Source organism: Haemorhous mexicanus, chromosome 23 (genome assembly GCF_027477595.1).
Source record: "Haemorhous mexicanus isolate bHaeMex1 chromosome 23, bHaeMex1.pri, whole genome shotgun sequence".
Lineage (NCBI taxonomy): Eukaryota > Metazoa > Chordata > Aves > Passeriformes > Fringillidae > Haemorhous > Haemorhous mexicanus.
In genome coordinates, this window is record NC_082363.1 from 2,142,710 (window position 1) to 2,163,777 (window position 21,068).

The 21,068-nt window shown below is 63.1% G+C and overlaps 1 protein-coding gene across 2 annotated transcripts; it reads right to left on the reverse strand.

The window, feature by feature from the left end:
* Window positions 1-10: 10 nt before the first annotated feature.
* CROCC (ciliary rootlet coiled-coil, rootletin) lies at window positions 11-20,514 on the reverse strand. 2 transcript variants are annotated; one of them, XM_059866892.1, is made up of 34 exons: window positions 20,454-20,514; window positions 18,376-18,515; window positions 17,348-17,527; window positions 17,186-17,269; window positions 17,019-17,083; window positions 16,634-16,799; window positions 15,885-15,991; window positions 15,602-15,808; window positions 15,077-15,173; window positions 14,909-15,004; window positions 14,352-14,516; window positions 14,057-14,235; window positions 13,419-13,580; window positions 12,652-12,796; window positions 11,884-12,249; window positions 11,564-11,757; window positions 11,282-11,409; window positions 10,343-10,494; window positions 9,848-9,949; window positions 9,610-9,744; window positions 8,711-8,842; window positions 8,400-8,638; window positions 7,796-7,955; window positions 7,538-7,705; window positions 6,869-7,187; window positions 6,357-6,478; window positions 6,157-6,277; window positions 3,958-4,109; window positions 3,363-3,545; window positions 2,757-2,909; window positions 2,172-2,402; window positions 1,765-1,899; window positions 760-870; window positions 11-635 (listed from the first exon to the last, which is right to left on the reverse strand). In XM_059866892.1, the coding sequence occupies exons 2-34, from the start codon at window positions 18,508-18,510 to the stop codon at window positions 585-587; spliced, it is 5,142 nt and encodes a 1,713-aa protein (XP_059722875.1). In that variant the 5' UTR covers window positions 18,511-18,515; window positions 20,454-20,514; the 3' UTR covers window positions 11-584. The 2 variants fall into 2 exon arrangements, with proteins under 2 accessions (XP_059722875.1, XP_059722874.1); XM_059866891.1 differs by having other exon boundaries at window positions 17,019-17,110.
* Between the last annotated feature and the right edge of the window lie 554 nt (window positions 20,515-21,068).

Sequence of the window (21,068 nt, forward strand, 5' to 3'; positions counted from 1 at the left end):
GAACTCCCAGTTTGGATTTTCCATGTTTATTCTGGCTGGGACTGGGGGGGTCAGAGCCACCACCTCCCTTCCCATGGCTTTCCCACCCTCAGGAGCACCAGTAAAAACCCCCATTCCCAAAAATTCCATATAAAAACCCTGCTAGTTCCTAAAAAAAAAAAAAAATCCTTCAAAAGCACAAATCCAGGGAGTTTTTTGTTAGAAAAAGGGGGAAAATTAGGATGGGGTGAGGGCAGGGCTTGGAAGACTGGAGGGGAATAAATCAGTTGGGTCTTCTGGGGCTAAAACAAAGGGATATTCCCCATTTTTCCATTAAAAACTGCAACAGGAAAATAGGTAAACCATCCATGAGGTCCCAGATTGTATCAAAAATAGACAAATTTTGTTGGTTGGTGGAAAAAGTGCAGCTTTTTCCTGGAGAAAAGGGAATGAGGAGACAAAAATCGCTGTGGGATTGGAGCACAGGGATGGGGCTGGATCCCCCTCACCCCTGAGCGGAGCTGCTGTGGGTTTTGGGATCGGTGATGGGGCTGGATCCTCCCATCCCGGAGCTGTGCCGGTCCCTGCGGATGCCCCGGAATTCCCTAAGTTCCGGTGGAATGTCGCTGCAGCTCCTGCTCCTTGAGCAGCGCAATCTGCAGGAGGGAGGGAGGGAGGAGAGGCTGTGGGGCCGGGCCGTGCCTCCGTGTCCCTGCGGGCTGTGTTCCCCCGGGCTGTCCCCGTGTCCCCGGGCCATGTCCCCGGGCCATGTCCCCTCACCTGCTCCTCCAGGCCGCCGCGGCCGAGCCGGAGCCGCTCCAGCTCCCGCTGCAGCTCCGCGGGCGCCTCGGGGAGCGGCCGGGCCCGGAGCTCCAGCGCCGACACCTGCGCCTGCGGGGAGGGGTGCCCGGCACCCCGGAATGGGCACGGTCTGCACGGGCACCCCCGAACGGCCCGGAGCCAGCGCCAACACCGACACCGACACCAACACCGACACCGACACCAACACCAACACCGACACCAACACCGACACCGACACCAACACCGACACCAACACCAGCGCCAACACCGACACCAACACCGACACCAACACCAACACCGACACCAACACCGACACCGACACCAACACCGACACCAACACCAGCGCCAACACCGACACCAACACCGACACCAACACCAACACCGACACCAACACCAACACCGACACCGACACCAACACCGACACCAACACCGACACCAACACCGACACCAACACCAACACCGACACCAACACCAACACCGACACCGACACCAACACCGACACCAACACCGACACCAACACCGACACCAACACCGACACCAACACCAACACCGACACCGACACCAACACCGACACCAACACCGACACCAACACCGACACCAACACCGACACCGACACCAACACCGACACCGACACCAACACCAACACCGACACCAACACCAACACCGACACCAACACCGACACCAACACCAAGACCAACACCGACACCGACACCAACACCAACACCGACACCAACACCGACACCGACACCAACACCTCCCTGGTGCGCCCAGTGCAGAGACCTCCCTGCCCCTGGAACGAGCCCGGCCCCTCCCAGTACCGGGACCATTCCCATTGGGATGAGCCCGGCCCCATCCCAGCACCAGCACCAGGCTCGTTCCCATCAGGGTGAGCTCCCGATGGAGCAGCCCCAGCCCCATCCCATGGATCGGGATCAGCCCCAGCCCATCCCGTGGATCGGGCTCGGCCCCGGCGCAGGGACCCACCCGCAGCACCTGGATGCGTTTCCGAGCCTCCTCCAGCTCCCGCTCGGCCGAGCCCGCGGGGGGATCCGGCCCCGCCGGGAGATCCGGCCCCGCCGGGAGCTGCGCGGATCCAGCCCGGCCGGGAGGATCCCGCTCCTGCCCGGACACACAGATAAATATTTATTAAAGTATGTGTAACAGATAGAAAAATACAGATAAACCCAAATATATATTAGAGTAATATATATCTATCTATATATATACGGCAATAGATCAGTTATCTAATACAGTATCAGATAATTAGATCTGATTATACAGGTACGAGATGATAATTAGATAATTAATTAGCCCATAAGGGTGCGGGGCTCTATGGGGGATCCACAGTCTGGGGTCAAAGGTCAGGGAATTTGGGGTGCAGCCCCGCTCACCTCTTGCTGCCGGTCCTGGGAGGGCTCCAGCGGCATTCCCTGTTCCGGCGGCATTCCCTGTTCCGGCGGCATTCCCGGCTCCCGGAGCATTCCGGGCTCCCGCAGCATTCCCAGATCCCGGAGCATTCCCAGCTCCCGCTGCTCCCGCAGCTGCTCCCGCAGCTGCTCCCGCAGCATTCCCTTCTCCCGCCGTGCCTCCGCCAGCGCCCGCCGCGCCTCCTCCAGCCCCTCCTGGGACACCGGGGGGACAGCGGGACAGCCCCGTGACACCCCGGGACACCAGGGACTGGCAGGGGGCTGAGGGGGACTGGGAATGGGTCCAGGGAGAACTGGGACAGGATTCAGGGGAACTGGGGGAGCTGGGAGGGGGCTCAGGGTGAAGAGGGAGGAGTTCCAGCGGGAACTGAGAGGACCGGGAGTGGTTCAGGGCAAATGGGAGCACTGGGAGGGGTTCAGAGGGAACTGGGGGAAGTGGGAGGGGGCTTAGGGAGAACTGGGAGGCCTGGGAGGGGGTTCATAGAGAATGAGGGGAGTGGGAAGGGGCTCGGGAGGAGCTGAGGGCACTGGGAGGGATTCCGGTCCCACCTGGAGCAGCCTCCGGTCCGTCTCGCCGGCGGCCAGCGCGTTCTGGAGCTGCAGGAGCCGCTCGTGGAGCAGGGACCCGTCCGGAGCCTCCCCCTTGGAGCCGCTCCCCGGCGGCACCGGGAACGGCCCCGAGCGGGACTCGGCCTGAGCCAGCTGTGCCCGGAACGGGAACGGAGAGTGGGGAACTGGGGGCACTGGGGGGACTGGGGGGACTGGGAGGGGCTCAGGGGGAACTGGGGGGAACCGGGTAGGTGTTCAGGAGCAGAGGAATTGGGAAGGGATTTGGGGAGAACTGGGGGACTGGAGGATTTTGGGGGAACCGGGAACAACTGGGATGGGATCTAGGGGGAACTCGGGGGAACTGGGAGTGGGTTCAGTGAGAACTGTGGGGCTGGGACGGGGCTCAGGGGAAACTGGAGGGACTGGGAACTGGAGTGGGTTCAGTGGGAGCTGTGGGACTGTGCGAACTGGAGTGGGTTCAGTGGGAGCTGTGGGACTGGGAAGTGCTTCAGGAGGCGCTGGGAGGGAGCTCAGGGGGGAACTGTGGGACTGGATCCATGGAAAGGCAGTTCAGCCCCTGGAAGCCGGCGGGAGCGGTGCCGGTACCTGCGTGCGGAGCTGCTCCGCTCGCTCCCGCGCCTCCCGCGCCTCCGCGTCCCGCTCGGCCAGCGCCCGCCGGGCCCGGCCCAGCTCCGCCTCCAGCGCTCGCCGCTGCAGCTCCAGCCGGGCGCTCCGGCTCTCGCACACCTCCAGCCTCTGCCGGGCCTCCTCCAGCTCGCCCAGCTTCTCCTGGAGCCGCGGGAATGCGGGCGTGCAGCCGGGATGTGCCGGGCACGCCGCCGTGCCCACCCGGGCTGCCTGACACCCCCCACGGGGCTGCCCGGCATTCCCACCTGAATTATCCCACCTGGACTGCTCAGCATTCCTGCCTGGACAGCCCAGCATTCCCGACTGGACTGCTTGGTATTCCCACCTGGATTATCTCACAATCCCACCTGTGCTGCCCCCCATTCCCACCTGGACTGCCCGGCATTCCTGCCTGCACTACACCCCAGTTTCCAGCTGGACTCCCCCATTCCCACCCGACCCCTCGTTCCCCCCTGACCCCGTTCCCCCCGGCCCCATTCCCACCCGACCCCGCCATTCCCCCCTGACCCCCCGTTCCCCGGGCCCGCTCCCCCGTTCCCGGCCCCGTTCCCACCTGTCCCGCCCGCCGCTCCCTCTCGGCGGCGCGCATCCCGCTCTCCAGGGCGCTCAGGCGCTCCCGCAGCCCGCGGCATTCCCGCTGCGAGCGCCGCAGGCTCTCGTCCTGCAACAGCAGCGAGGCGCGGGCCCCGCTCAGCTCCCGCCGCCCTGCGGGGGTTGTGGGGGTGCAGAAGGGATTTACTGGGGTTTGTGAGGGTGCAGTGGGGTTTTATTGGGGTTTTACTGGGGTTTGTGAGGGTGCAGTGGGGTTTTACTGGGGTTTGTGGGGGTGCAGTGGGGTTTTATTGGGGTTTGTGGGAGTGCAGTGGGGTTTTATTGGAGTTTGTGGGGGTGCAGTGGGGTTTTATTGGGGTTTGTGGGAGTGCAGAGAGGATTTACTGGGGTTTTACTGGGGTTTGTGGGGATTTACTGGGGTTTGTGGGCATGCAGTGGGGTTTTACTGGGGTTTGTGGGGGTGCAGTGGGGTTTGACTGGGGTTTGTGGGGGTGCAAGGGGATTTTAATGGGGTTTGTGCAGATGGAAGGGGGTTTTACTGGGGTTTGTGGGGGTGCAGTGGGGTTTTACCAGGGGTTATGGTGTTGCAAAGGGGTTTTACTGGGGTTTATTGGGTTTATGGGAATTGCAGAGGAGTTTATGGGGGATGTTGGGGTGGTTACTGGGGCTTATTGGGAGATGCAGGGGGGTTTCAATGGGGTTTGTGTGGCTGCAGTGGGGTTTTAATGGGATTTGTGGGGCTGCAGTGGGGTTTTACCAGGGTTTGTGGGGGTTTATTTGGTTTCTGGGAATCGCAGAGGGGTTTATCTGAGTTTATGGGGGATGCTGGGGGGGTTACTGGGCCTTATTGGGATTTATGGGGGATGCAGGGGGGGTTTATGGGAATTGCAGAGGGACTTACGGGGTATGCTGGGGGTTACTGGGATTTATGGGGGGTTACTGGGGTTTTGGGGGTGCAGAGCTGTTTATTTGGGTTAATGGGGGATGCAGGGGGGTACTGGGATTGATGGGTCTTTACTGGGGCTTAGGGGGTGCAGTGGGGTTTTACTGGGGTTTAGGGGTGTTTACTGGGGTTTAAAGGGGATGCACAGGGATTTGACCAGTTTTCCTGGGTGTCCAGGGGATTCACTGGGAAGTTGTCCAGTTCTGCTGGGGTTTATGGGGATGCTGAGGGGTTTCACCCATTTTATTGGGATTTACAGAATTTGCATGGGGGATTCCCAGTTTTACTGGGAATTACAGGGGAGGCATGGGAGGTCCCCAATTTTACTGGGGTTTCTGGGAGATTCAGGGGAGCTTTACCCACTTTATTGGGATTTCTGGCATTTGCTCAGGGCATTTCCCAGTTTTCTGGGGGTGGTGATGGAACGCAGGGAGGTGTAACCAGTTTTACTGGGATTTTATTGGGGTTTTATTGGAATTTATGGGGGACAGACTGGGAGGGGTTACTGGGTTCACTGGGGTTTAAGAGAGATGCACAGGGGTTTTACCCCTTTATTGGCATTTATGGAGACTGCACAGGGAGTTCACCACTTTTACTGCAGTTTATGGAGAGTTTTTTAATGGGTTATTTTTTTAATACTATTTTTTAATGTTTTGGGTCTTTAATTTAATTTTATTGGGATTTCTGCAGTTTGCACAGGGGTTTCTTAGCTGTTTTATTGGGGTTTACAGGAAGTACACGGGGGATTTACCAGTTTTACTGGGATTTACGTGGGGTGCAGACAGGTTGTGCCCCACTTTATTGGGATTTATGGAATTTGCACAGGGGGTTTTGCCAGTTTTACTGGGTTTTATGGAGCTTACCAGTTTAACTGGTATTTACATGGGATCCTTAGGGGAGTTTAGCAGTTCCAGTGGGATTTATGGGCATCCCTGAGGGTTTTACCAGTTTCACTGGGATGTGTGGGGGATGCAGAGGGGTTTTACCCATTTTATTGGGGTTAGAAGGATATATGGAATTTTTTACCACTTTGTACTGGTGTTTAAAGGAGGCAGAGAAGGGTTTTACTGGGGTTTACAGGGATTTATGAGGTTTCCCACCAGGATTTTGGAGGAAATCCCGGGGAGCATCCTCCGCTCTGGGCAGCACCACCCCCCTCCCTGTGAGTCAGTTTCCCACCGAGCTCCTGCTCGCTGTGGCAGCTCCAGCAGCCACCAGACCACCCCGAATCCCGCAGTTCCCAAAAATCCCCAGCACCTTGCTCGCTCTCGTCCAGCAGTTTCTGGAGCCGCTGCGCGCGGGCCCCGGCGCTGTCCCGCTCCGCCTCCGCCTCCGCCAGGCGCCGGCCCAGGCTGCCCAGCTGCCCCCGGAGCTCCTCCTGCCGGGAACAGGGGCTGGGAACGGGCCGGGAAGGGCCCTTTGGGGATAACGGGGGCGGGAGGGACAGGGCCACGCACCCGCTCCCGCTGTGCGTCCTGCAGCTCCTGCAGGAATTCCCGCAGCGCCGCCCGCAGCGCCTCGGGATCGGCCTCGGGATCCGGGAGCGAGCCGGGGCTGCCCGGGCCCTCCGGGCCCCCGCCTGGGGGGACAAGAGGGGTGGCAGGGGGACACCGGCCTGGGGGGAGGGGATGGAGCAGTGGAGGACACCAGGGAGGCAGGGGATGGAAAAATGTGGGGATGTAGGGGATGGAGTGAAGGGGACCCCGGGGTGCAGGGGGTGGAATAACAGGGTTTGGGAGGATCCAGGGGTGCAGGGATGGAATAACGGGGTTTGGGAGGATCCAGGGATGGAATAACGGGGTTTGGGAGGATCCAGGGATGCAGGGATGGAATTAGGGGGTTTGGGAGACCCCCAGGATGCAGGAGCCAGAGCACCGGTGTGTTGGAGATGCCCAGGGCTGGATCAAGGGGTGACACTTCCCTTCCCCTCAGCCCCCTCAGGAGCCCCTCAGTCCCCGGGGCCGCTCACCCTTGGCCCTGGCCACGGCCACGGTGCGTCGCAGGGTGGCCTGGAGGCCGCCCAGGCGGGACTCGGTGGCCCTGCGCTGCTCCTCGCCTCGGGCCAGCTCCGCCTCCAGCCCCTGGGCCCGGCCCTGCGCCGCGCTCAGCCGCAGCCCCAGCTCGGCCACCTCGGCCCGCGCCGCCTCCACCTTGAGCTGCAGGTTCCGCGCGTCCGCCAGCAGCTTCTTCTCATTGCCCCGCGCCTCCTCCAGGCTGCGGGACAGCTCCTGCTCCCGCCGCCGGAACTCCTGCTCCGCCGCCGCCAGGCGCTGCTGCAGCTGCTGCAGCTGCGGGGGGGACAGGGGAGAGGGGAAGGGTGGGTGGGTAATGGGGATGGGCGATGGAGAAATGGGGTGATGGGGAACCCCAGAGTGGCAGGGGATAGAGCAGTGGGGTCACAGGGAACCCCAGGGATGCAGGGGATGGAGCAGTGGGGCAATGGGAACTCCCGGGATGCAGGGGATGGAGCAATGGGAAAACCCAGGGACACAGGATTCCACAGTGATGGCGATGATTGGGGACAGGGGCACAGGGACACCTCCAGACCCACATGATAGCCAGCTATAGGGGCACAGGCACACTTTGGGATTTGGGACACCCCCAGCAGGGTCTTGGGGACCTTTGGGGACAGCCTCACCTCCTTCCTGGCAGCCTCGGTGCCGGCCTCGCTCTCGGCCACCTTCTGCCTGAGGCCGGAGGCCTCGCGGCGGCTGCGCTGCTCCCGCTGCTCCTCCAGGGCCACCCGCGCCTGCAGCTCCCCCAGCTCCCGGCCCCGCCGGCTGTTCTCGCTGTCCAGATCCTTCACCTGCCCGTGAGGGGACCAGCGGTTCGGGGACACCCCGAGGGCCGGGGAGGCTCCGTGCCACCCCCTGTGCCCGAGCCGGCTGTCCCTGACCTGGCGGCGCAGCTCCTGCAGCTCCCGGCGGCTCTCCAGGCGGGCACGCTCCAGCCCCCGCAGCGCCGCCCGCAGCTCCGACACCTCCCGCTCGGCCGCCGCCCGCGCCGCCTCCAGCAGCGCCAGCCGCTGCTCCTTGTCCTCCCCGGAGCGCTTCAGGCTGCGGGCAGCCGGGGCTGGCAGCGCCCGGGGGGGCAGCATGCCCCCGGCCCCAGCCGTGCCCCAGCTGTGCCCATCCCGGGTGCCCCCCCAGCCCCAAATTTCCATTATCTTGTCCTGAGCGTCCTCCTGACTTGAAGCACCGCCCCATCCCAACCTGAGCATTCCCGGAGCGTCCCAACACCGCCCCCACCCCAGGCATCGCCCTCCAGGGTGGGGATCACCCCTGTAACTCCCAACTCCTGCTTTCCCTCATCCCGAGCATCTCCCAACTCCTGCATCTCCCAATTCGAGCAGCCCCTTGTCCCACCCATCACTCCGAACTCCTCCATCTTCCAGCTTGGACATTCCCTTACCCTGAGCATCCCCCCAGCCCCGAGCAGCCCCTCCAAGGCGCTGCAGCCGCGCCCGGCACCCCCCGGTGAGGCCGTCCCGCGTTCCCGACCTGATGCGCTCTCCCTCGGCGCGCCGCAGGGCCGCTCGCAGCTCCTCGTTGGAGCGCTGCAGCGCCTCCTTCTCCCGGGCCGCATCGCCCAGCGCCCGCCGCGCCTCCTGCGCCCGCCGCCGCTCGGTGTCGCGGCCCTCGCGGCTGTCCCGGGCCTCTCGCTGCGCCTCCAGCAGCTCCTGCCGCGCTGCCGCCCGCGCCTCGGCCCCCGCCCGCAGCTGCGCCCGCGCCTCCTCCGCCTGCCCGGAGGGGGAACTCCAGGGATTTGGGGATTTCAGGGGGGCGGGAAGGGGTTTTGGGGGGCGCCTCACCTCCCGCAGGGCGCTGTCCCGCTGCTTGGCCGCCGCTGCCGCTTGGTCCCGGAGCGTCCTCGCCTCCCGCTCGTGGCTCAGCGCCGCCTCCTCCGCCCGCGCCCGCAGCGAGCGCAGCTCCGTGGCCAAGGCCTGCGGGGGCACGGCCCCCTGAGACCCCACTCCCTCCCACGGGGGTCCGAGGGGCGGCGGGGTCCCGGAGAGGGGGGACAATGGGGACGGGGTCCCGGACACGGGAGGGTAACGGGGATGGGTTGCAGAGAGAGAAGGGTCAGTGGGGTTGGGGCCCCTGAGACAGGAGGACAGTGGGGATGGGGTCCCAGAGAGAGGGGGACAGTGGGGATGGATCCCGGGGAGGGGGGGTGGGCAATGGGGATGGGTCCCAAAAAGAAGGGGGGACAATGAGGATTGGGTCCCGGAGAGAAGGGGTGCAGTGGGGATGGGGTCCTGGAAAGAGGGAGGGCAATGGAATGGGTCCTGGAAAGGGGGGGACAGTGGGGATGGGGTCCCAGAGAGAGGACGGCAGTAGCGGTGGTGAAGGGATCGGGTGAGGGGGCTCAGGCACCACAGCTGAGCCCCATTCCTGCAGGAGATGGGGGGGTGAAGTTGGGGGGCTGCAATGCTGGGGGTGAGGCTCAAGCTGGGGGGTGGAATGGGGGGTACACAGGAATGGGGGGGCTGCAATGGGCGGGCACAGGGGATATTTAGACAGGAGGGACTGCAGTGGGGGATGCCCAGGAATTGGGGGGCGACAAGGGGACACCCAGGCATGAGTGGCTGCAGGAGCAGGGAACAGTTTGGCAATGGAGTTTGCAAAGAAGGGAGACACCTGGGCACAGGGGCTGGAAGTGGCAGCTCTGTGCCACCCTGGGGGAGTTCTGGGAGCCCCCCAAACCCACCTGCTCCTTCTCCTGGTGGCCCGTGACCTCTCGCCGCCGCTGCTCCAGCTCAGCCGTGGCCTCATCCAGGCTCTGCTGGAGCCCTGCCAGTGTCCCCGCCAGGGCCACCCGCTCCTCCTCCTGCAGCGCCAGAGCCTGGGGGCATCGGGGGTGGCACAGGGACAGGCAGACATTGGGCTGGCACAGGGCTGGGGGACAAAGGGCTGGCACAGGGACAGGGGGACATCAGGGCCACCACCTGCTGCTTCTCGCTCTGGCGCTGCTGCCGCGCTGCCGCCAGATCGGCCACCAGCTCCTCGTGCTCCTGCACCAGCCGGCCCCGCTCGGCCTCCAGCTCCTCCTGCCAGCCCCAAAATCACCAGTGGGCCCCAAAAATCACCAGCGGACCCCAAAAATCACCAGCAAACCCAAACGATCCTGCACCTGGAGTATCATGCCCCAACAATCAGTAGGAATGTCAGAAATCAAGGTCGCCCCCCAAAAATCACCACTGTGCCCTCATCAATCAGCACACATATCAAAAATCAGCTCTGCACCCCAAAACCCAACATTTCACCTCAATAACCAACATCATTCCCCAACAATCACCCTTAAAACCCCCAAAATCCCCATCGTACCCAAAAAATCCCCATCACACCCTAAAAACCTCCACCAGAGCACCCCAAAATCCCAGCGCCGTGCCCCAAGTTCCTCCCGCAGCCCAAACCCTCGTGCACCCCCGCCCCGTGCGCACCTTCTCGCGCTGGAGCTGCTCGAGCTGCTCCCGGTGGGCGTCGCGGGCGCTCTGCAGCGCCGCTGTCACCGCGGCCGCCTCGGCCACCGCCACCGCCTGGCGCCGCTCCCGCAGCTCCTGCGCCCGCTCCCGCCGCGCCACGCCCAGCTCCGCTGGGGGACACGGGGACAGCGCAGTCATGGGAACAGCCTCGGTCACGGGGACACCCCTCAGTGATGGGGACAGCCTCAGTCACGGGGACACCCCTCAGTGATGGGGACAGCGCAGTCATGGGGACACCCCAAGTCATGGGGACAGCCTCGGTCACAGGGACACCCCTCAGAGATGAGGACAGCCTCAGTCACATGGACACCTCTCAGTCATGGGGACAACCCAGTGATGGGGTCACCCCCAGTCATGGAGACACCGCACCATGGGACACCTCCAGTCATGAGGACACCCCCAGTCATGGGACACCCCAGAGCTAATGGGGACCCACCAATCACTGGGGACAACCCCAGTCAATGGGGACACCTTGTCATGAGGACACCCCATCACGGGGACAGCCGCCCCCATCAATGGGGACACCCCCAAGTCATGGAGACACCTTGTCATGAGGACACCCCATCATGGGGACAGCCGCCCCCATCAATGGGGACACCCCCAAGTCATGGAGACACCCCCTGTCAATGGGGAAAGGGGGATGGAGCTGAGGATGAGGATGGACAGGGATGAGGATGGGGAGGATGGATGGAGATGGACGGTGAAGATGGAGATGGACGAGGATGAAGATGTATATAACAGATACTATGGATGGGTATGGATGGTGAAAATGGGGATGGATGGGTTGAAGATGAAGATGGGGGTGGATGGGGATGATGAGGGTGAAGATGGGGATGGATAGGTGAGAGCTGGCCATGGCCAGGCCAATGGGACACACAGGTGGCCGGGACCCCTCACCCTCCAGCGCCTCCTTGGCCTGGGCCAGAGTCCGGCCTTGGGCCTCCAGCTGCTGATTGCGGGCCTGGAGCTGGGCCAGCTCCTGCTGCAGCTGGAACACGGTGCTCTCCAGCCCCTCCTTCTCTGACCTGCGGGACACCGGGCACAGGACTGGGCACGGGGCTAGACCTGCCCCCGCACCCCCCGAGCCTGGCCCTCCTTGAGCCCGGCCCCCACCTGAGCCCGGCGCTCTCTGAGCCCGGCCCCCACCTGAGCCCGGCGCTCCTTGAGCCCGGCCCCCACCTGAGCCCGGCGGCCTCGCGGTCGCGGTGCCGCTCCTGGCGCTGGGCAGCCGCGAGCTGCACGGCCAGTCCGGCCCCGTCCTGGGCCAGCGCCGCCTGGGTCCGCCCGAGCCGCTCCTGCTCCGCCCGGAGCCGCTCCTGCTCCGCCCGCGCCCGCGCCAGTGCCTCGCCCGCCGCGCTCTGCTCCTGCACCGCCTGCGGCACACCGGTGACAGCTCAGGGACCACCAGTTATCGCATGCCCCCTCCCAGTTACCCTTGGCACCCTCCCCACCTCTCCCAGTTGCCCCAGCACCCTCCCAGTTGCCCCCACTGTGCCCACCTGACCCAGGCTCTGGCGCAGCCGTTCGTGGAGCCCGCGCAGCTCCCGCAGCTCCTCCCGCAGCCCCCGCCCGTCGTCCCGGGGGTCGCCCCGGGGCTGCTCCAGGCCCCGTCGCTCGCTGCCGGGGCAGGGGCCGCTCTCCAGCCGTGTCCGCAGCAGCGCCAGCTCCCGGCACAGCTCCCGGCTGCGCAGCCGGCCCCGCTCCCGCTCCTGCTCCAGCCGCTCCAGCCGCCGGCCCAGCTCCGCCTTGTCCCGGGCCAGCCCGGCCGCCAGCTCGCTGGTCTTGGCCAGCGCGTCCCGCAGCCGCGACTCCTCCGCCTCTGCTGCCCGCCGGGCCTCCGCCAGCTCCCCGCAGCTGCCCTGCGCCTGCGAGCGGGCACCGGCTGGCACCGTGGCCACGGCGGGGCAGGGGGAGTACCTGGGACAGGGGGAGTACCTGGAGCAGGGGGAGTACCTGGAGCAGGGGGGGCACCTGGGGCTCAGGGAGTACCTGGGGCACAGGGGGCACGGAAGGCACCTGGGGCTTGGGGAGTACCTGGGGCATGAGGGGCACAGGGGGCATCTGGGGCTTGGGGAGCACCTGGGGGTATGGGGAGCACTTGGGGACACCTGGAGTATGTGGGGACACCTGTGGAACCAGGCCACGGGGCTGCACCCAGGGCAGGGCTAGCACTCCCGGGGATACATCCACAGGGATTTCATCTGTACCCATGGGGATGCACCTGTATCCGTGCCCAGCCCTGCTGTGGGGCGGGTCCCGGTGCCCACCTTGCCCAGGGCCTCTGCCAGCGCCTCCTGCTCGCCCCTGGCCAGCTCCGCCTCCAGCAGCGCCCGGCTCAGCTCCTCCCGCGCCTCCAGCAGCTCCCGCTGCGCCCGCGCCCGCTGCGCCTCCAGCTCCTGCACCTGCTGCTGGCTGTGCGGGGACAGCACAGCCTGCCCATGCCCACCTGTGTCCCCTGTGCACCCATCTGTGCCCATCTGTGCATGTCTGTGTCCCCTGTGCACCCACCTGCACTCCCCCGAACCCTCCTGAACCCTCCTGTACCCCCCTGCACACCCACCTGTGTCCCCTGTGCACCCACCTGTGCCCACCTGTGCCTGTCTGTGTCCCCTATGCACCCACCTGCACTCCCCCGAACCCTCCTAAACCCACCTGAACCCTCCTGTACCCCCCTGCACACCCACCCATGCCCACCTGTGCCCACCTGCATCCACCATAGGTAGGTCCTGGGGGTGCTGTGCCCTCCAGCACCTACCTATGTGCACCTGTATGCACCTGAGCCCACGTGCACCCACCTACACCCACCTGTGCCCACCTACACCCACCTGTGCTCATCTGAACCCTCTTGTATACCCTCTACCCAGACCCCACATCCACCTGGGTTCCCACCTGCACCTGCTCATGTCCACCTGTGCCCCCCATGCCCTCCTGTGCTCCCAAGGCCACCTGTGCTCATCTGAACCTTCTTGAACCTCCTGTACCCACCCTGGCCCCGCACACACCTGAGTCCCCACCTGAACCCTCCTGTGCCCACCTGTGCTCCAGCTGCTCGTGGGCAGCCTGGGCGTCGAGGGCAGCCTGGTCCCGGGAGTCCTGCAGGCCCTCGCTGCGGCGCCGCAGCTGCTCCCGCTCCTGCTGCAGGGCCCCCACCCGCTGCTGCTCCTCCGCCAGCGCCGCCTCCGCGCGGCACAGCTCCCTACGGACACACGGACATATGGACACATGGACACACGGACATATGGACACATGGACACACAGACATATGGACACATAGGCACACGGACACACAGACATATGGACACATGGACACACAGACATATGGACACGTAGGCACACGGACACACGGACATATGGACACATGGACACACGGACATATGGATACATGGACACACAGACATATGGACACATGGACACACGGACACACAGACACAGGCACACGGACACAGGCATGGGCCCACAGACACATGGACACACGGACACATGGACATGGGCATGAGCCCACAGACATAGGAACACGGACACACGGGCACAGGCATAGGCACACGAGCACAGGCATGGGCACATGGACACAGGGACACACGGATGCACAGGGACAGATGGACATTCAGGGACAGACACACGGACAAACAGGGACAGACAGCCAGACACACAGGACAGACAGAGGGGCGGTACCTGCGCAGCCCCTCGGCCTGGGCCCGCAGCTGAAGCCCCTCCCGCTGGGCCTCCTCCTGTGCCCGCCGGCAGCTCCCGGCCTCGGCTCCCAGCTGCTCCAGCCGCTGCTCCAGCATTCCCAGCTCCCGCCGCAGGCTCCCGGCCGCCTCCCGGCCCGCCTCCACCTGGCTCCGGGCCTCCTGGGGGCCAGCCTCGATCAGATCCCATCCTTGTCCCCATCCGTCCCATCCCCATCCCAAACCCACCCCATCCCCATCCCCATCCCATCCCCATCCTCCTCCTCCTCCCAGCTCACCTGCAGCTGGAGCTGGCGCCGGCTCAGGGCCGCGTGGACGGCAGCGGTGGCGGCGCTGGCAGAGAGGCTGCGGAGAGGGGACACGGCGGGACACGGAGGGGACACGGGGGGACATGGGAGGGACACGGCGGGCGCGGGGAGCTCGGGGTCATCGGCCAGCACTGCCTGTTCCCGGGAAAATCCAGGGGAAAGTGAGGCAGGGAAGGGAATTAAGTCAGTGAAGGGGGCAACCAAGGTGAAGAAGGGGAGATGGAGTCCAGGGAAGGGGAAGCTGAGGTGGAAATGGGAAATCAAGTCAATTAAGGGGGAAAGGGAAACTGAGGCAGGGAGGGTAAAACTGAATCAGGGAGAGGGGAAACTGAAAAAGGAAATACAAAAAATGAATCAAGGAAGGGGACACTGAGGCAGGGAGAGGACACTGAGGAAAGCAGGGGACACTGAGGCAGGGAGGGGACACTGAGGAAAGCAGGGGACACTGAGGCAGGGAGGGGACACTGAGGAAAGCAGGGGACACTGAGTCAGGCAGAGGCCCCTCCTGGCTGTGGGTGTCCCAGCACCTGGGTGATCTCGTGCAGCGTCCGGCGCAGCAGCTCCAGCTCGGAGCGCAGAGCCTGCACCTGCTCCGGCGTCGGCTCCCGGGCACGCGCGGCCTCCTGCAGCCCCGGGATGGGATCAGGCCAGGAATGATGGACCTGCATCCCCAAACCCCCACACCCTGCACGCACCAGCTCCCGCAGCTGCAGGGTCAGCGCTTCCACCGCCCGCTCCTTCTCCTCGTCCTCGCTCCGGCGCCGTTCCAGGGCCGCCGTCAGCTCTGCCAGCCTGGCCGGGACACAGCCAGTATGCAACATCCAGCATTCAACATCTGACATCCAGCATCCAACATCCATCATCCAGCACCCAACATCTGACATACAACATCCAGCATCCAACATCCAGCATCCAGCGTCCAACATCCAACATCCTACATCCAACATCTGACATCCAACATCTGACATCCAACATCCAGCATCCCTGCCTCAGCCTGAAAACCTTCCCCACAAAACATCCCCTATGGCCCCATGGGGGTGCATCCTCCCCATCCTGGTCCTCCTGCACCCCCTGGTGCCCCCATACCCCCTCCTGGTGCTCCTGCACCCCCTGGTGCTCCTGCATCCCATCCCTCTGACTCACTCCCTCCCCACCCTGTGCCACATCCCCTGCACTTCCATTCCTCCCCTCGCCCAGCCGGTGCCCCTAGCCCCCCGTACCTGGCTGCCAGGGTGGTTTTCTCCAGCTCCGCGTCCCGTGCCCGCGCCGCCAGCTGCTCCTGCAGCTGCTCCAGCCGCAGCTCCTGCCGCTCGCGGGCCGCGCCTGCCTGGCTCTCGGCCAGCCGCAGGTTGGCGGCCAGGTGCAGGCAGGCGGCGTGGGCGGCGCGGCCCGTCCGCGACACCTCGTGGCCCAGCTCCGACAGGTCCCTGTGCGGGCAGGAGGCGCAGGGTGGGATCCCCAGGGATCCCCGGCGGGAGGGATCCTGCCCCGGGCCCCGCTGACCTCTCGGTGGTGGCCTTCATCTCCCCGAAGTGGCGCCTGAAGGCCACCAGCTGCCGCCAGAGGGTCAGGAGCCGGCTGTGCTCGTTGCTGAAGTAGGTGTTGAAGGACTGGGATGGGATGGAGCAGGATCAGGGACCCACCACGGTCCCCAAATTCCCAGGTATCCCTCCTGGCCACACCCATCACCCCCACAGTCCTCTACAGCCCCACCCCAATTCTTGTAGGCGCGGAGAGGGGTGGGGGGTTGGACATGTCCTTGCCTCACATCCCCTTCCCATCACATCCCCCAAACTCCCAAATTCTTCTCCATGCAACATCCCTCACGGCCCCACATCCCTGCCAGAGTCCTGTGTAATTGTCCCTGACACATCCATGCATCCCCCTGCCTCATCTCCCTTCCCCATCCGTGTCACATCCCCAAATCCTTCCCCATGGAACATCCCCCACGGCCCCACATCCCCTGCATTGTCCCTGACACATCCACCTGCCTCATCTCCAGTTCCCTTCCCCACGGAACATCCCCCCGGCCCTGCAGCCCACCTCAGCGACCCCACATCCCGTAGCCCTCTGCCTCGCATCCTCTTCTCACCAAGCCGATCCCCCATCCTCCCCAAGCTCTGCTCTTTGCAGCATCCCCCACGACCCCACACCCCTCTCCATGATCCCACATCCCCTCATCCCCCTGTCTCACACCCCTCTCCCCGCTGCTGCTCCCTGGTGTCCCGTGTCCCCGCCCGGGTGTCCCCCACCTCCTCCTCCCGCCTCCACTCCGCCTCCCGCTGCTCCAGCTCGTCCCGGGCCCGCGCCCAGTCTGCCGTGAGCTTCCGGATGTCCTCGCTCAGCGCCGCGTTGGCCACATTGGCCTGTTCCAGCTGCTCCCGCAGCATCGAGTTCACCTGCACCAGGCTGCTGCTCCTGGGATTGGGGATCACTGGGGTCAGCATCCCCCGGGAATCCTCACATTCCCCCCCGGGTCCTGCCCACCTCTGCTGCTCCTGGGATTGGGGATCACTGGGGTCAGCATCCCCCGGGAATCCTCATATTCCCACCCACCTCTTCTGCTTCTGGGATCCCAGGGGATCACCGGGTTCAGCATGCCCCGGGAATCCCCACCTCCCCCAGGATCCTGCCCACCTCTGCTGCTCCTCCTCCAGCCGGATCAGGGCGTTCTCCAGCTCGTTGCTGCTCTCCTCCTCGGGCTGGGAGCCGCTGGCATCCAGCTGGATCTGTGGGAACATCCCCCCGCTGGCCATCACCCCAATTTGGGATCTGGGGCAGGGGACCCCCAAAGCCTCCCTCACCGTCAGCCTCTCCTGCTCCAGCTCCGTCGCCTTCTCCAGCAGCTGCTGCTCCACTTCCCCACATTTCTTCTTGTACTGCAACACCTGCGGGAGGAACGGGGGTGACACCGATGGGCGGGGTGTCCCCAAATTATCCCAGTGCCCCCCCAGGGAAGGATTTACCTTGGCTTGGAGCTTCTGCACCAGCTGGGCCTGGCGCTGCTGGCCCTCCTGGTAGGCCTGGAGCTTCCTCTTGTAGGCAGCCTGCTCCTCCTCCAGCAGCCTCCGGAGCTCGATGTTGTGCTGTGCCAGGCTCCGGCTCTCAGCTGCTTCCTCCGGCTCCAGCCGCAGGCTCTGCTCCAGCTGGGATCAGGGGAGCCCAGGCTGGCACCCCCACACCCCTGAGCCTCCCCCAGTCTCGCTTCCAGGGGTTCCATGGCAAATCCCAGCCTGCCAAAGGCCCCAGTTCCCACATTCTCCCATTTCTCCATGCACAGGGAGGGGATAAATGGGAAATTTCTGGGCGCTTTTAAGGATAACTCAACCTCCAGTCTGTGGGTTCAGCAAAGCCCCTTCCCAGTTTGCACAGGGTGGGTGATGGATAAAGGATCCTTGGGTACAGGAGTGGAAACTTGCCTGGGGATATTTTCCTGATATTTGCTTTTATTTTGAATACTGAGGCACAAATTGAGGGATTCATCCAGTATCCTACCAGTTTGGGGCACACTTAGCACTGGGAGGGCCAAAGCCCTTTGGAATTCCCGGTTGCCAAGGCAAAGACCTGGAAAACTGAAGGATTCCCACAGGGAGGGGGGAGTTCTTTCCCAAAATCCAGCAGGACAAATAAAACAGGGATGGACAAGCCCTGGCAAGCCAGGACTGGTCTGGACAATTCCCACCACGGGGACACCACAGCTCCCCTGCCCCACACAGGGAACGCCGGGGCTGGAGCTGGCACCGCCTGGAATTTGGGGCTGAAAAGGGGGATTTGGGGGGGCTGGCTGAGGGTGTTGTACTGATGGCCAGCTGTGGATTTTGGGGTTAAAAAGGGGAATTTGGGGGGGCTGGCTGAGGGTGTTGTACGTGATGGCCAGCTGTGGATTTTGGGGTTAAAAAGGGGGATTTGGGGGGCTCACCCGCTCACTGAGGGCGTTGTACTTGATGGCCAGCTGTGGATTTTGGGGTTAAAAAGGGGGATTTGGGGGGCTCACCCGCTCGCTGAGGGCGTTGTACTTGATGGCCAGCTCATCGCGCTCGGCCCGGCTCTGGGCCAGCAGGTCCTCGACGCGGGACAGCTCCTGCTGCAGGATCCTGTTCTCCTCCTGCAGGGACAGCAGCGAGGCCATGGCCCCTGCGGGATGGGATGGAGAGAGGCAGGATGGGATCTGGGATCCGGGATGGGATCCAGCCCAGGACACAGCCAGGGCATCCTTTGCCACCACGAGCTGCCCTGCTCCCCTTGGGAAGGGGCTGAGCCCTCCCTGGGTACAGCATTTGGATAAAGGATCCTCAGGGATAGGACAACAACCTGCCTTGGGATCCTTCCCTGATATTTGCTTTGATTTTAATAAGCAGGCACAAACAGGGGGATTTCCACCAAAATCCCACCACCCTGCAATGTGAGTCTCCTCCAGCCCATGGGGAGCGTTCTGCCCCCTGGCCCAGCTGGAAATGCCACCTCCCACACTCAGACATTCCAAGGAATGCTGTTTGTGAGGGAAGAGCTGCTGGAAATGCACAGTTGTGGTCAGAAGCCCATGGGAAGTTTGCAGTTGTGACTGCAAGGATGTTCAGATCCACATTCACAATCACAAAACTGCCAGAGATTTGCAGCTGCCACCACAAAATGGCCAAAATCTGGAGTTTAGGATCACAAAGTGCTGCAGATCAACGGCTGTGATCCAAACCCACTTCATTTTGCAGCTGCAACATAAAACCTCTGTAAATGTGTGTTTGGGATCGCAAAATCATGGCAGATTTATACCTGCAAGAGCAAAGCTGCTGCAGATTTGCAGCTATGATCCCCAAAGTGCTGCAAATCTGTGTTTGTGATCACAAAACCCCTGCAGATTTACAGCTGCAGTCATAAAACTGCCACTGATCCCAACTGTTCCCAACTGATCCTAAAAGTGCTGTAAATTCATGACTGTGATCCCAAACCTGCTGCAGACTTCCAGTCACAATCCCCAAACTATTGCAAATTCATAGTTGATCCCAAACACTGTGTAAATTCATGTCTATGATCCCAAAACTGCTGTAAATTTGTTTGTGTTTTCCAAAACTGCTGCAAATTCACGTTTGTGATCCCAAAACTGCTGTAAATTAATGTTTAATTCCAGAACTGCTGCAGATTTCCAATTACAATCACAAAAATGCTGCAGATTTGTAACTGCAATCACAAATCTGACACAAAATTTGGATTTCTAATGCCAAAACCTCTGCAAATTCATGTTTGTGGTCCCAAAACCGCTGCAGATTTACAGTTGCAATCATAAAACTGGCACAAACTTGCATTTGTGATCCCAAAACTGCTGCGGATTTCCAGTTACAACAACAAAACTGCTGCAGATTTACAGTTGCAACCACAAAATCACTAAATATTTGTGTGTGTGATCCCAAACCCTGCTGCAGATTCACAGCTGTGATCCCCAAACCGCTGTAAATTCGCATTTCTGATCCCCAAACCGCCGCAAAATCACATTTGCGATCCCCAAACCACCGTAAATTCTCATTTAAGATCCCAAACCGCGGCACTTTTCCATTCGCGGCCACAGACCCGCCCCGATTCTCCGCTGGGATCACGGAGCCGCCCCGATCCGCGATTTTGCCATCACAAACCCCCTTTGCCCTCCCAAATCCGCTGCTCCAGCGCCATTCCCGATTCCATTCCTGACCCCGATCCCATTCCCATTCCCGATCTCATTCCCATTCTCGATCCCATTCCCGACCCCGATCCCATTCCCATTCCCGGTCTCCATCCCACGTTCCCCGCGCCGGGGGGGACCGGGTGCCCCCACCTCAGCCCCGGGAGCATCCCCCGAGCCCCGGGCACCCCCTTGCCGCGGCCTCCTCGTCCCCCGGCCCCTTTTCCCGGGATTTGGGGCGGTCCGGGCTCGGTGCCCGCCCGCGGGAAGCGGATGCGGGGTCGGGATTAGCCCGAAATCCGCGTCCCCTCCCCGTGTGACGGCGGGAGCGGGGACCCTCCTCTTCCTGGAGGTCCTGAGAGCGGCTCGGCCCCATCCTCCCCCAGCAATGCCTCGGCATTCCCGGTCTCTGCCGACAAACCCACCCCGAGGCTCGGCGCGGGAGCAGAACGAGGAAAAGGAAGGGAAACAGAACCAATGCCAGCCCCCGGCGCCAGCCGTGCCCCGAGGGCGTGGGGCGGTCCTTACCCGGGACGGAGCCGCTCGGCGCTCCCGGAGGGCCCTGGCCTTGAGCCCCGCGCTCCTTAAGCTCATTAACCCCGGAGTTGGCTCCGGCAGGAAAAGCTCCGGGGTGGAGCGAGCCGGGGTTGCCAAGGGGTGAAGCGGCTTTAACACCCCCGGGATGCGGGGATGGCCCTGCGACCCCAGATCATCCCCCCCGCCGGAGCTTTAATTATCCCCCGCGTAATTAAAGACTTTCTGCCCCCACCCTGGTAGGGAAAAGTGGGCATAAATCTCCAAGCCGGCCCGCAAATCCCCCAGGACGGGGGCTGGAAGCGCCCCCGCCCCTGAAACAAGGGACGGATGCGGTCCCAAGCCACGCTCCGGGCAGGAGGGGCGCGCCGGGCCGCCCTCCCCTCGCTCCCCACGGCAGGGAAAGTGCCCTTTCTCGCCCGGAGAGCCGGAGATTACCCGGGCCGGGGAGCAGGCAGATGGGATTGAGGATTTACGGCGTCTTGGAAGCCTCCAGCCCGGCGGGA

What these genes read in the sequence shown, in the direction of transcription:
- CROCC (XM_059866891.1), bottom strand. Translation starts at nt 18,510, where the DNA reads ATGGCCTCGCTGCTGTCCCTGCAGGAGGAGAACAGGATCCTGCAGCAG. An exon ending in GGCGCCAGCTCCAGCTGCAG is followed by an intron (nt 14,236 to 14,351) that starts GTGAGCTGGGAG and finishes GCTGGCCCCCAG; the next exon opens with GAGGCCCGGAGCCAGGTGGA. An exon ending in CACGAGCAGCTGGAGCACAG is followed by an intron (nt 12,797 to 13,418) that starts GTGGGCACAGGA and finishes GTCCCCGCACAG; the next exon opens with CCAGCAGCAGGTGCAGGAGC.